The sequence below is a fragment of the Leptidea sinapis genome, chromosome 46 (assembly GCF_905404315.1).
Source record: "Leptidea sinapis chromosome 46, ilLepSina1.1, whole genome shotgun sequence".
NCBI classification, from domain to species: Eukaryota; Metazoa; Arthropoda; class Insecta; order Lepidoptera; family Pieridae; genus Leptidea; species Leptidea sinapis.
This window is the reverse complement of record NC_066310.1, coordinates 4,343,119-4,358,243: the sequence shown is the minus strand read 5'-3', so window position 1 is coordinate 4,358,243 and position 15,125 is coordinate 4,343,119. Positions and strand designations below refer to the sequence as shown.

Here is a 15,125-nt window from a genome sequence, read left to right as displayed (position 1 = left end):
ATATTGAAAATAAAATATATTATCAATGTCTTTTAATAAGTCAAACGACATCAAATTGGGAAGAAGATAACTCTTATCTTTGAGGTTAACAGCTATTTGTCAGATGATGCAATAGACATCCAGACGGGGCCACGAATCTATGTAAATAGCGGGATTTATAATTAAATTTTGTTGCGATTCCGACAACGATTGTGTCTTTGCCTCCAGTCAATGATTCAAAGAAGATTGACCTATGTTCAAGACCAAGAAAATTTTCTGCATCGATTGTTCTAGCTTCTATTTTGATTCGACGGTTGCAAGTGAACTTCGAACTTGTGGCAAAAGCGGTAAGGTCGAATATAGTTCAAGTACTTTTTTATAAGAAACACGTTTGACGTAAACACTGAACTGAGAATACGTATCGATGGCCTCAAGTTTAGAGTCGACAGAGCGTTAGAACAATTTGAAACAACTTTTGAAACTAATATGCTAATTATTATGCCCTAAAATATCAAATAAGTCACATATTTATCTAAGAAATAACACATGTATGTTTAGCGATTTTCGAAAAGGTATTTACTCGTGTTAAATGTACAATTCGCTACCGCAAAGGGTACGTAAACCCAATTGGTAAAAACTACAAGTAAAGTATTTGTCAACAAAATATCACAACATCATAAAAATAATTCACAAGGAATTATTTTTAACGACAATATTTAATAAATACCAATAAGAGTTCGCTATGATTAAGCATTTTTATATACTTGGTTAGATTTCAAAAACCATAATTAGTGTAACGGCCTTACAAATAAACTTGGTATAGAGTTATAATTGAGAATAAACCATGAATATACAAAATCTTTTCAAATAGACATTTTGCTTATTACCTATACATCTGTCTTAATATATATAAATTACGTGACACGCTGTTTGTCCGCGATGGACTCCTAAACTAATCAACGGATTTTATATAAATGGGGATTACTTCATGGAGTGCAGTTTAGTACAACTTAATAGATTTTATTTCGATTTGGGACCCGTAATTATTATTTTTAACAGTATTTTTTTTATTATCTACAGAACAGCGTCTGTCGGGTCAGATAGTACATATACATATATAAAATTGGAGTGTCTGTTTGTAATATTGAAAAAACTGTTTTTTACTACATGTATATGAAAATATATATGATACATATACCAAAATATTTTATTTACAATTTTTGTCTATCTATCTGCCTGTTTATTCCAGCTAATCTCTGAAATGGATGGATCTATTTTGACGGGACTTTTATTGGCACTTAGCGGATGTAATAAGGAGTAACTTGGGCTAAGTTTATTTTAGAACAATTCAATTCAAATTTAATTAAGATTTTAGGTTAGAAATTATTGTAATCTGTTTGGATTGCCTAAATAAATAAATAAAATAAAATAAATAGGTATCATTTAGCAGAATATACCTTTATAAACTATACTAATTAAAATATATAACATTATAGTTAGAGATAATAGTGTTATAATTAACCGCCCGTCACTTCGTTCTTAGATCCCGCCCAAAGCGGTTAAGTTAGTGGCCACACTCCGAGAGATCGTGAAACGCCACCCACGGATCTGGTGCAAATGTCACCTGCGATCGAGAGCGGTATGAATGGCGTGGGGCGTGGGTTGTGACCTTGCGAGCACAACGAAGGACGATCAGTAACGGGGTTGTTCGACAGATAATATTTTAAAGTTATACTTCTTTAGGCGCTTTATAAAAAAATGATGAGAGTGAAATATTAAGATGCGCACGCATCACTGTAACACAAAAGTACCAGGGTGAAGTTGGTTCCTAAAATTTCCCAAGTTTGTGTCATTCTTTATTTTTTTTGGTTTCTTCGTCCATTATTAGGACAGGCAAAGGGTTCAAGCACATACAGCCATATTCATTATTTAATAATTTGTCAAAGCCATCGTTGCAAGATTTTTACAAAATTGTTCTTTCTAAAAACGTAGAATAACACGAGGAATATCATTTTAATGATTATGCTGCGTTAAGGCCAAAAAAGTATAATTTCTTGCGTACAATACATAAGTACACACACACTTTTTTTTTATGTAACAAGAAACGAGTCGAGCTGAGAAAATACGACACCGATTATATCGTTCTGCGCCCGTTACCCCGTGACTTAGGCCTTGTCTATGTTCTCTATACTAACTAATAAATGGAGAGCCATTTATTTTATTGGGTTATACTGCGAAAACTACTGAACCGATTGGAATAATACTTATATCTTAGATCATTGATACGTCTAGATAGACCAGGTGTTTTCAACCTTTTGGTATTAACAGCACACTATTTGTTCATGAAAGTTAAACGATTTGTTATGTTTTTAAAGTGATAACCCTCACTTCTGGGATTGATTACACAAATAAAACTGAAATCAAAATTTTATGAACGATGCAGGTACTCGCGCGTTCCGTGCGAGTGTGCTTTCGAACTGAGCCAACTGTTCGAGTGACGTATCGTTGTTAAAATCTTGCATGATTTGCTTAACTCTCAGGTTGCGGTTTCATCTACAGGATCTACTTTACAGTTGATAACCTGCTCAACCCCAAAATCTGACTTATGTATTTTCTTTTGCAATTCTTTTAAATTAATTTATTTGCCCATACAACGTCTGCCGGGTCAGCTACTATTTATATATAATTTGTCTATCTATTTATTAGCACGGAAACAATATTAAATTCTATTTAAACGCAATTTAAAAAAAAAACACCGTTCTTTTCCAAATTCCGCCTGCAAACACCAATATGACATCCCGTAGATAAAGTGAAAAAATAATCACCGAAATATTTATCGGTTATTGAAATGCCAACAGCAAGAAACATCAAAATACTTATTAGGATTACAATTGAATAAAAAAATCGATTATATATATTAATCTATTATAGTCATGATACGTATCTAAATGGCACAGTGGCGTTGACACATCTAGAAATTACCCGCCGTAGTTCCGCACACACGATGAGTCACTCAAAAGAAAACGCGTTTATCACACAGACGATGCAAGTCCGGTTTTCACTGAAGGTTGTCGCGACCGACTCGTTGCATCGAGACATGTTTAATTCATTCACTCTCTGTACATTCTCAGCCAAAATTGTACAAAACATCGTCGTACGACAGCGAACGATAAATACATTACTAATTCTTTTGTTCTTTTTTATGGAAGACATGGTCAAACAGGTGTAGGGGTCGCAACAGTTTTGTAAATTCTCTGGTATTATAACGCACAGTATGGGCCCCGTCGATCACATAACATCAGGTGATAGGTTATCTATAGAAGGTTTTTTTAATCAGTGTGTGTTGCCAGGTATAACATACGAAACGCAGACGTGGTCGCTAACTATGGGCCTTATAAGAAAGCTCATTGTCGCTCATTGGGCAATGGAGAGGGCTATGCTCGGAGTTTCCCTGCGAGATCTAATCAGAATTGAGAAGATCCGTAGGAGAACCAAAGCTACCGACATAGCCCAGATGGTTGCGAAAGTAAAGTGGTAGTGGGTAGAGCACATAGTTCGACGGACAGATGGCCGGTGGGGCAGTAAAGTCCTCTACATACGACCACGTACCGGAAGACGTAGTGTTGGTAGGCCCCCCAAGACGATCTGGTCAAGATCAGGGTAGCGCAGGACCGATCGTCGTGGAGATCTTTGGGGGAGGCCTTGGTCCAGCATTGGACGGCTTCCGACTGATGATGATAACAATTATCTATATAATATTAATGAATAATTGATGTCGCGACAACATAATATAGGCTACATACTGTCAGATGTAGGCATAGTATTTTTTATGTTTTATATCCTCCACTCAGCCTACGTCGCCGCGGACATCAGCTAGCAATAAAATCTCACATTATGAAGTTTAGCGCCATTTATTGCCTCAGAGGTGGTATTTGCTGAGCAGTTATTTGCTGTAGACAGATAGTTTTTGGCAAAAAAGAAGAGGATTCCACCTTCGAACGACACGCCACAAGTTAGGATATCATCCCCACCATCTGGATGTGTGGCGGTCCTCCACAGTGCGGTTTTCAAGGAGCTTTCTTCCACATGCTACAAAGCTGTGGAATGGGCTTCCTTGTGCGGTGTTTCCGGGACGATACGACGTGGGTACCTTCAAAAAAAGCGCGTACACCTTCCTTAAAGGCCGGCAACGCTCTTGTGATTTGTCTGGTATTGCAAGAGAATGTGGGCAGTGATCACTTAACACCAGGTGACCCGTACGCTTGTTTGTCCTCCAATTCCATTAATCAAAATGTCACGTTATTCATGTAACCCGCTCGTGTATGGATCACATAAATTTACAAAGAGTTCGAAAGTCACTCGGACATACGGAACCCAACAAATTCAGAATATAATAATTCCTATCACCGCTAAGTAGTTCCGTGGGCACACTAATTAAGCTGCCACGTTAAGAAACAATCAGCCCAGCGGAACAAATAAGGTAATTTGCTCCACCCACAGAAGTTACGTAAGATAACTTATAGCGAAAAAACCACTCAAGCTTTCGGACCTCGGGCCTATTATGGTCCGCGTAGATTGTAGGATTACCATAATTTGTTGAACTGTTGGAAACACCATTTTTGTTGGGCCTCCATTCGCACCACTACGATGGCGTCACCTGAATAGTGTTAACTATTCTTGGTTGCATTGAGCAACACTTCAACACGTTCGACGTGGATTGGAATGCAAACCTTATCCTGACTTTTCTCAATATTAGCAGCATTTCAAATTGCTGCCAATAATAAAAATATACTCTATACGTCAGGAATAAGTCAGGGGGTAAGGAGGATGGATCTACTACCATCACACCGGCCCTAATCACCATCACCTGCAGGTGCAGATCCCTCTCCTACATAACTAACAACAAGGTGCTGGCGACCGAATTCTGCCGACATCAGCTCACACCTGATATTGTCAAAAGAGCCTTCAGCAATTTGGGCTTTAAATATCCCCTAAATAATATAGTACAGAAGGCAACGGAAAAACACTGAAACTATCTTTTCCCAAAGGCACGATCATTCAAGTTTTCACACAGGAACAAAAATCATGACAACCAGAATCGCTCTGTCGACTCGACTGCGGCGTATCGACTGAGGAGAACCAACTTGAAGAAGTAAAACTTGATTTACTATCTGTTAAAATTAACCTTAGACTAACCGAAGATCTAACGTATGACCTACGTAGACCTAGACCAGATAAGGAAATACTTTTGGTCGTAATTTAAAAAAAATTAAATTGATGTCTTAAGGGATCGTGTATGTCTTCATTGCATCACAATTATTTCAAGAGCTGAATAATATATTCTGCAATCATTAAAACATAATTGCAACAATAATTGGTGTTATGTATAAAACCTTCATCTAGAGTTTATTAAGAATAATTGCTGTTATTAAGTAAACGTGCCTTACACATTGAACAGATATGTAAACAATAAAAAATTACAACATCTAAAACATAATTCAAATAGATTTAAGCTCTTTAGGCATCCATCTTTATTTTACATTAGAACGTTCCTACAACGTTGATACAAAAGCCACTCTTTCATTTGGTTATAAGAGTGTTTCAGGTTTAAATTAAGGATTATTGAAGTTATACTTCTTCAGGCGGGTTATGAAAAAATGATGAGAGTTTTCTGACGTTTGCGACATTCGTTATTTTCTTTTTGGTTTCTTCGTCTATTATTAGGATAGGCAAAGGGTTCAAGCCCGTACAGCCGTATTCGATATTTAATAATTAATTATTGTCAAAGCCATCGTTGCAAGATTTTAGCAATATTGTTCTTTCTACAAAAGTAGAATAGCACGAGGAATAAATAGTTTTACGGATTTTTGCTATGAGATGTTCTTGATCAGTGTAGTAATAAACAAGTTGCTTACAAAACACCTAGATATACCAACTCCATGAGTCCTGTACGCCGGTAAGTACCTATCGAATTCTATTACTTTCATGAAAATTCGACGTGCGAATTGATCTTTGCGATATTATGTTAGTCTTTCGTTTTTTGATTTGTAGATTGACTAATTTTAAGAATATCACTCACCAGATAGCAATCGATCGGTTTCTCCCTGGGGCGATGGTATGCCTTCTGCAGTTCTGTCTGCTTGAGGGCATGTGCGATGTGTAGTGCACTTGCGTCGAAGCGGCCATATTGGTAGTCGGGTGTGTCGCGGGGAAGGTCGCGCGCGGGGGACGCGTGAACACTGCCGTTGGTGCGACTAGGTGATACTGAAACCAAACGATACATTTTAGTTAAAAAAAAGCTATTTGGCCCTAATCAAGTTCACTAAAATATGTGTAATTATAAGTATGTAAGTACGAGTACTACTATTATTATCGTAATAGGAAGTGTACCATTGATAATACTTGCAGCATTTCCGGGTTGGATAGCTACGTAGATCTGTTGACGGACATACTGGCAGCACTTGGGTTTCCAGCAGAGGCGCGTAGATATTACTTTGCACATTTTGTGCGTCTCTAGGCCCTACGGACCAAGTGTCTCGACATGAGAAGGAGCGAGAGTGTCGACGCAGGTTGCATCCCACACTAGCGCCCTTCCCCGTGCCTAAAAGCCACCAGGGTCATTCCATCAGGACGCTTGCCATACTCTGGTAAATTCCACTCTGATGGGTCGCAGTTCCTTAGTCGACTCTCTGCTTACGAGCGCTACGTAGCCAAGTGTGACTGCTCAATGAAACTCAGTATCCAGAAAATGATTCTCAGCGCTGATCTTGGTACCGATACAAGGCAATACGTGTGAAAATTATCAAATAAATCGGACGTCTCGACGAGGGTGGACAATTAGAATTAACTAGCCTTTAGACGAACCGACAGCTCAATATTGCGTGATTAATTTTGATTGTAATGAGAGCGTTATGTGAGAGAGGAGTTTCCCTGCGAGACCGAATCAGAATTCGAAGGAGATTCGTAGGAGAACCAAAGTTACTGACATAGCCCAAATGATTGCGAAACTGAAGTGGCAGTGGGCAGGGCACATAGTTCGACGGACAGATGGCCGTTGGGGCAGTAAATTCCTCGAATGGCGACCACGTACCGGAAGACGCAGTGTTTGTAAGCCCCCCACAAGATGGACTGACAATCTGGTCAAGATCACCGGAATACGTTGGATGAGGGCAACGCAGGATCGATCGTCGTGGAAATCTTTGGGGGAGGCCTTTGTCCAGCAGGGGATGTCTTCCGGCTGATGATAATAATGAGTGGTTCTGTAATGGTTCAATATTCAAAATACTAAGCTAATATCAGGCGTTTATTTTCATCTCACTGCTTACGACTTGAAAATCAAACTCGGTTACATTAACAATAGATTCATGTTCCATTTCTATCTTGATGCATCCGTTAAAGATGTTCACTCTCGCAAGCTTAATTGTCTATAAGTACGTTAATATATAAATAATAATAAAATATATATAAAAAATCTAGGAAGTTCATATTATCAGTGTTAGGAATTTACGTCCTAACATTTGCTGAGAACTTTCCTTTTTGCGGATCGCGCTGCTGCCTCGTTTGATAACCATTCAAAGTTATTAAAATAATCCATGTTTTATAGCATTAATATCCCATTTTTTATTGTTTTTCAATTTTATATTTTTTTTTATTCATATAAAGCTAATTGTTCATATATATTGTATTTGTAAAAAAATGGTGGCAGCTTTCGCAAATAAAGATTATTATTATATTGTATATCTATGGTCAAAAAGTGGTTTCACGTTTAAACAATAAAAATTTTTTTAACAAAAAAACAACCGCCTTCAAACACTCTATTCGAAAAAAATAGATATAATATGCACTAAAAAGTATAAAAATAATTGCGTATTTTAATACAATCTAATTAATTAATCTAATTCTAGTTACGATTATTGTTATTTTTGGAATCGGTGTCCTTCCGCTGCAACCTGCTCTCGCCTCTCGCCTCCTGACGACTCAAGCACATCTCACCTATAACTAATGTATGTAGAGTAACAAACCTATCTTGGATGACACCAACTCCAAAAAATACAATAATCGCATATCTATTGTTTTGGAATAGTGTTTTTGAAGGCGGTTGTTCTTTTGTTTTTTTTTTTTGTTTTATGGTTTTTAGTGAATTTGAAGTATACTAACTAACAATTTGTCTAAATATGTGTGGATATACTAAATTTTTCAATGCAGCAATGAACGTAAGTACTTTGAAATTTGATTACAGGCAGTGTTCCCTTACTTTGTCATGGATTCCGTAATCAGAACCTAACCAAACTCTCACCAAACTATCTTTGAAGTATATGCTTTCCAATAAAAAATAATAATAAAAAGAATCATCGAAATCGGTTGGCGTATTATTGAGTTATTCGTAAATTTATCATCCACTTTGCTATACATATGTATAGCAAAATTTAAGACTTTTATGGTTTTCTCATGGATTCCACTGTCAGATCTGGACCGAATTACAATGGGACCACTCGGGAAGTACCAGCTTTCAAATAAAAAAAGGAATTATCAAAATCGATTCACGCAGTCGTAAGTTTTGAGGTTACAAACATAAAAAAAATACCGACGAATTGAGAACCTCCTCCTTTTTTTGAAGTCTGTTAAAAAGATAACATAAAAATTAACACACGCACTGTGTCTCTCACAATTATCGAGGGTAGTCGAAAAAATATTTTTCCTTCGTAATTGTTTTACGCTTGACTTTATTAATAGACGCGCTATCAACTAACATAACGGAAACAATGCACAAGGCAGATCACAACTACACTCTACCGGTAATTACATAGGCGTGCTGTGTTTCTATATATGTATGTGGATGTACAGACAACCCGTTGTACTGTGACGCTACATTAATCATGTTTATAGCAAACTGTTGTAGAAAAATATCCGTTAGTTACAATACTGCTTCGATTTGGCGCGTTAGGGTAATACCTAGGTAACACTGAAGATGTTAAGAAAATGAAAAACGGCTTAATGTACAAAGCTGCCAATACTTTTATTGTTTTTCGAAGTAATCTCCGTTCCTCTCTACACATCGTCGCATTCGATGGAACCACTGAGAAAAGCAGTGGGCCCATTCTTCCTTAGGGGTCTCTTCTATGGCATTTTCGTACTTTCAACGTAAAGCTTTTTTTTTAGTTCTTGGGTATAAATAAAAGTCGCAGGGCACCAGGTCAGGACTGTATGGCGGATGACTCATTATCTCGACACCTGCCATACTCAAATATTCAACCGTCCGTTTTGCGGAGTGCGCTGAAGCATTGTCGTGGTGAAGGAGGATCCTGCTTCGAGGGCGCTGCTTTCGAATTTTTTCCAAGACAATAGGCAAACAGCGATTGACATATCAATCTGCTGTAACTGTCCTTCCATCTTCTAGCACAACTGTCGCGAAATGACCTTTCCGACGATAAGGCAATCATCTTTTTTCCTTGACTTCTTCCTTTCTTTTCCTTAGTTGGCCGATCCTCGAAAGTAAACACCCACTGAGCTGATTGACTTTTGGTTTCGGGTTCGTAGCACTATATCCAGCTTTCATCACCTGTGATGATGTCAATTATAGCATTTGAGTCACCGCCGTTGAACTTATCTAACATTTGACGATACCAGTCCATGCGAAGGTGTTTCTGGTCGTCCGTTAAAGTATGGGGAATACATCTGGTACAAAGCTTCCTGACGCCTAAATGTTCGTATAATATTTTTTGAACTTGACTCATACCAATGCCTAGGCTTGCCCGTATCTTCCTCTATCATGCGTCGCACAGCACTGATGTTATCTTCAGTAGTCGCTGTTAAAGGACGTCCCTCACGCAGATCATCATGAGATTGCTACGTCCACGCTTGAACTCGTTAAACCAATTGTAAATAGTGGCATGAGATGGGGCTTCATTAAGAAATGCTAATCGCAGCCTATCATAGCTTTGTTGTTGAGTAAGCCCACAACGAAAGTCATAATAAATCATTGACCGAAACTTTTCTCGCGTTAGGTTCATTTTCACGTGTAACAAAAATTTGAGATTTGCCGCCAGTTCACAAAAACAAATGACAAATGAAGGCAACATACTACATACATTAGGTTACCAAAGAGTTCTAAAATTGAAATTCAAAAAAAGTTTTCATTAGCAATGTTTCTAACTGGCCAGTTCTAAACATTTTCAGTGTTACCCACGTATTATCAGAATGGATTTTTATGATGCGCGCGCACACCGTCAGGCAAATTCGACACCCTGACGTTAGCTGGTCTGATAGACCATTTGTATCATACTTCAGCTACCAAGCCTCTTGTAACTCGTACGTCTGACGCGTTGCGCAGCACCGTTCTAATGCGGTCCGGCCTTAAGGATATCAATATATCGTTTCATTCTAAAACCTCAAAATTGTTGATATAAAAAAGGTGAATGATTATCGAATACGACCAATTAGCGAACAGCTCATTTGTTCGGAATAGCTTCTCTAGTAGTTTATATTGCCTCAATGTCGCCAAGTTTCCGTATAAAACCGTAGTATGAATGACATTATGCAATACCTTTACCTCGCCGTATCAATAAAATAGCTCAGTCCACATTTCAAAACATTTGTATTTCTCAACAGTCGCTCGCTCAGTAAGGCTTCGAAGGTATTATGAAACGTACACCACACGCATTTCTTTGTGACAGCTGGTTAAATTGATACATTAATGTATACAGTCCGACAGATAGAAGCTATAAGCTTCTACTTCGCGATCATTACTAATAAGTAATAACTAAACATTGCGATTGGAGTAGGATTGGGAAAATAGCTCACACGATTTTTTATTCAAAACTATTGAATAAGCGCAAGAATTTGTTCTATATTTTTACTTATCAGAAGTGAATTAAAATAATACAATTGTCGCCTGTCGTTCAATCAATACGAGTAAGAACAAAGTTATTATTGAAGTATAACAATCTAACAGTGTACAATGGCAATGGACGAGAGAGCCTATTTATTGCATTAGGGACTAGGGAGTGCATAGCATTGACATTAGATATGACATTGACATTTGACACTTCATACATTGTCATTTAAACTAAGCCATTATCATCATCAGCCGGAAGCCGTCCACTCCTGGACAAAGACCTCCTCCAAAGGTCTCCAAGACCTTTTGGGGGAGGGGAGGGGGATTTTGACAAGATCCTCGGTCCATCTTGTGGGGGGCCTGCGAACACTGCGTCTTCCGGTAGGTACATGGTCGCCATTTGAGGACTTTCCTGCTCCACCGGCCATCTGTCCGCCAAACTATGTGCCCTGCCCACTGCCACTTCAGTTTCGCAATCATTTGGGCTATGCGGCGTCCATAGTAATCACTTAAAATACCTAATTATTAATTTTTGGTGTTTCAATTTTTTTTTATTATTCTTTTGTTATTTGCAACTATTGCATTTTTATTTGTATCTGATATGGAATAGTATAATTTCAAAGTCTTTACTGTCTCTACACCGTTAACAACTGATCTCATAGATGCTTAAAAGCAATTCACAAAAGCAATTGTCTTCTCAAAATTTATACCTATCACCAAAATTTTCTTTAATTGACACCAAAAAGCGTTCGAAATTGAATTCTTTTTGGTGTCAATAAAAGCTAAAACACTGCTGGCAGATAGAGGCTCGACTAATATCTAACTAAATTGGACAAAGCTGAACAATCACCTTCAGCAAGAAAATGGATCAAAGAAGCGGTAAGACTTCATAAATGGGGGGACAAAATACTGTCAGGAAATGGGTGTTTTTGGCAGCTACCGGCACACGGTAGCCGGGTGTAAGCTGGCCCATGTCTGCCATCATTTACGAGTCAACGATGCTTTCCAGGATATGTAGTTAGGTAACTACTATCGAGATACCCTCCAACGGAGCATTTCCAGCATCTAACGGGCATCAAGCTTGGACTTCACGTCAAAACTAGAAACTTCATCTCTATCTCTTTGACGTCTGACTTCCACAGCCACGCGTTTTACAAGAATCTTTTTTGTTTCGCACAGCCACCTTGTGGCATCAACTGCTGTATTTTTACATTCAATGAATTATTTAATTGCGATGTTGGAATTTCACAAGCAGTAAAAATACATAAATAAAATTTGAAAACAAAATTTATGAGCGATGCGGGACTCGAACTCGTTACCACTTTAAAATACAACAAATTGTTTAGATTTGCAAGAGCGACATCTCAAGTCAATTTCCTGATATGCAAATATTGGGGTTGAGCAGGTTATCAGCTGTAAAGTAGATCCTGTATATGAAGCCACAGCCTGAGAGTTGAATAAAACATACAAGATTTATCTTTTATGAACTTTACGTCACTCGAACGTTTGGCTCAGTTGGAAAGAGCGCCCGCACGGAACGCGAGAGTTCAGGTTTGTGTAATTTATGTAAAAATCAATCCCAGAAGTGAGGGTTATCACTTTAAAATATGACAAATCAGGTAAAAATAACAAAAAACTGACAGTGTAGACCAGGCTTTCATTTGCTTTGTATTTTTTTAATTGAATGAAAATATCAGTGTGTGTAGTGAGTTGTAACTGATCCGTAGCTCGCGTCGACTGTTGACATTGACCGGCTCGGGTTGGTATGATTTTGATGCGATGGTGTTTTAAAACTACCCACTAGTATTATAATTTTTATTTAATATTTGTATCAGAAATGTATATAAGCTATACTTACCTAATTAGCCTATTTAAATTACTTTATATTTACTGTACGCTTTAAGATGCAATTTTGTTACCCACTTTTTATAAAATAGCCGGTAAGTTTAAGTGGAAATTCCCTTATGGAACAATAAATGTCTTAAACCATAGTGTCGGGAGTGTATTTAGTGAAAAGAATCTACTAAACACAACTACAAGTACTTACTTCATCAGTGATATAAACGTATTTGTAACTTCACCGGCCTGACTATTACGACACACTCTCTGCGCCAACAATTCTCCTTTCTATTCAGCAATAGATCATTTCGAATTACCATAAGAATTACGCTACCATAATTTTATTGGGCAAAAACGCTATTGCATTATGCAGCCGTGAAGGTTTCCCGAGAAAGTTTAGGAGATAAAAACTTGTAGAGTATGTTCGGTGTAATGGCGGCCAGACATGCGAGGCGACTGAGCGTTTGATGAGTGTATGACGTTTTTATGCCAATCTTCACCGTAAAGTTGAAGTCAGCTAAATCAAATTAAGAAACAGAAGCGATCGGACTAACTAGATTATAATTATTATGATTTCAGTTCTAAGTATGGGGTTCACAGAATACTTACCAAGTTTCAACATAGTTCATATAGTTTTCAGTTTTTTTTTTATATTTCATACAGTTTTTGTAGTTTTGAAAAAAAGTGGCTGTGACATACACGGACAGACAGATAGACAGACATGACGAATCTATTAGGGTTCCGTTTTTTGCCATTTGGCTACGGAACCCTAAAAAAGGAGCCAAAATATAATACCGCAAGATTTTCTTCCGCTGCTTTTTCTATCTCAGCGCGACATTTGTTCCGATGCCATATTTTTTCGTCAATTTCAAACAATTGAGTAGTTCTTACTTGTTACTTCATATAGGGTGGGCCATCTAGTGTTTTAAATCTGAATTAGGTATAAAAAAAAATCTGAGATTTTTTTCAAATTTCCATTGTTTTATTGGGAAGGTAGTACTTTGTCATTTAAGAATGAAACAATATCATTCATATGACCACCACGACTGGCTTGGCAGTAGGTACCCCATTCGATCAACCCAATTTTTCAGTACATTTTTGACTGTTTCTGCTTGAATCTCTTCAATGGAAACTTCGAATTCACGTTTCAACGTTTCAATTGTTTCTATAATTATTTTATCGTTAATGGTTCCCCATGGAAAATAATCCAAATGGCACAAATCATAGCTCCGAGCTCCTATTCAAAATAGGTTATAAACTTATCGGAGTCAAAAACTACCCATTCGAAAAAGTAAAGTAAGTTATTAATATTTCCCAATTTTTTTTGGAGCATATAGTGTCCCATTTTGCAAGTGTCAAACAAAATTTATTAAAGTAGGCGTACTTTGCGGAAATCCATAATTATACAAATGATTTGAGTTTTCTTTAGTGTTAATTCCGCCAATACGAGACTCTACTCTGTCTCCCAGATTTTGGCGAGATAACACGTCCTGAGGATGCCTCGTGTAGAGGCGTAACACGTGTCGAATTGTTTAAAGACAAATATTGGCGGAATTAACACTAAAGAAAACTCAAATCATTTGTATAAATGTCAAACATTAAACTAACTTAAAGTAATCGGTACTTCACATCTAAAACTCTAGAACCCTTTATTTGTTCTGACATTAATTATTCGTATATTTTGTTCCGAATGAATGAATCATTCAATTACGTAGTAAGCATTTGGCACAGGTCAAACTTAAAACATAGGCTCGCCGATCTGAGCTTTAGGTCACTGGGCTGTGTTGACTGTTGTGGAATGCGGCCGCCTTCGTAACAAGTTTTCCCGTCCCTTTTACACCTATTGTGCGCGCGTTACGTCTCTCTCTTCACTGCCGAACATTACCGAAATTTACCGAGATTAGTCGACAGCAGATTTCGCGTGTACCGTAATGGTACCTTCTTCGGAAGTACGACTGGATTCCTGCAGGTTTGCTGATTCGAGATTGCCTAAAGATATATGATGGCCTCTGAGTAATAAGTTTAGTTTTTAAAGCCTTCACTTACCTTTGTATTAATTTTCAATTACCTTTGTAGGATACATTTTGAAATAAAATGATTTTGCAAAGGTTTTAAGTAGCTACTTAAACTTTTTACCTTACCATACCAACTTCAAAGATGTATAAATTATAAAACATATATGTAGTTAGCTAACTTAAAAGTAATGAACAAAAAATAAGGATTGTGTGGTTTTATGAAACCACGGTAAAAGTGAAACTTTTTTTCACATTATAGACATTTAACTTAAAAATTTTTGGAATAATATTCCATTATGGGTTTAAAAAATAAATAAAAACATTTACATTAAACACTGACAAAAACAAACAAAATAGCGTGGAGCACTGGCACAAATGAGTAATAGTCTATACACTACACGATCAGCTGCTGCGAACTATAGGCGCCGCCCGACCGTCACGCGACATGCAACACACAG

General features: G+C 37.5%; 1 protein-coding gene across 3 annotated transcripts in view; it reads right to left on the bottom strand.

Moving 5' to 3' along the window:
* LOC126977925 (hillarin) overlaps nt 1-15,125 on the bottom strand; it is an 88,080-nt gene that overhangs the window by 43,329 nt on the left and 29,626 nt on the right. For all 3 annotated transcript variants that reach the window (XM_050826617.1, XM_050826615.1, XM_050826616.1), the window contains exon 4: nt 6,059-6,243. In XM_050826617.1, coding sequence (XP_050682574.1) covers nt 6,059-6,243 — 185 coding nt within the window. The remainder of the gene's footprint in view (nt 1-6,058; nt 6,244-15,125) is intronic.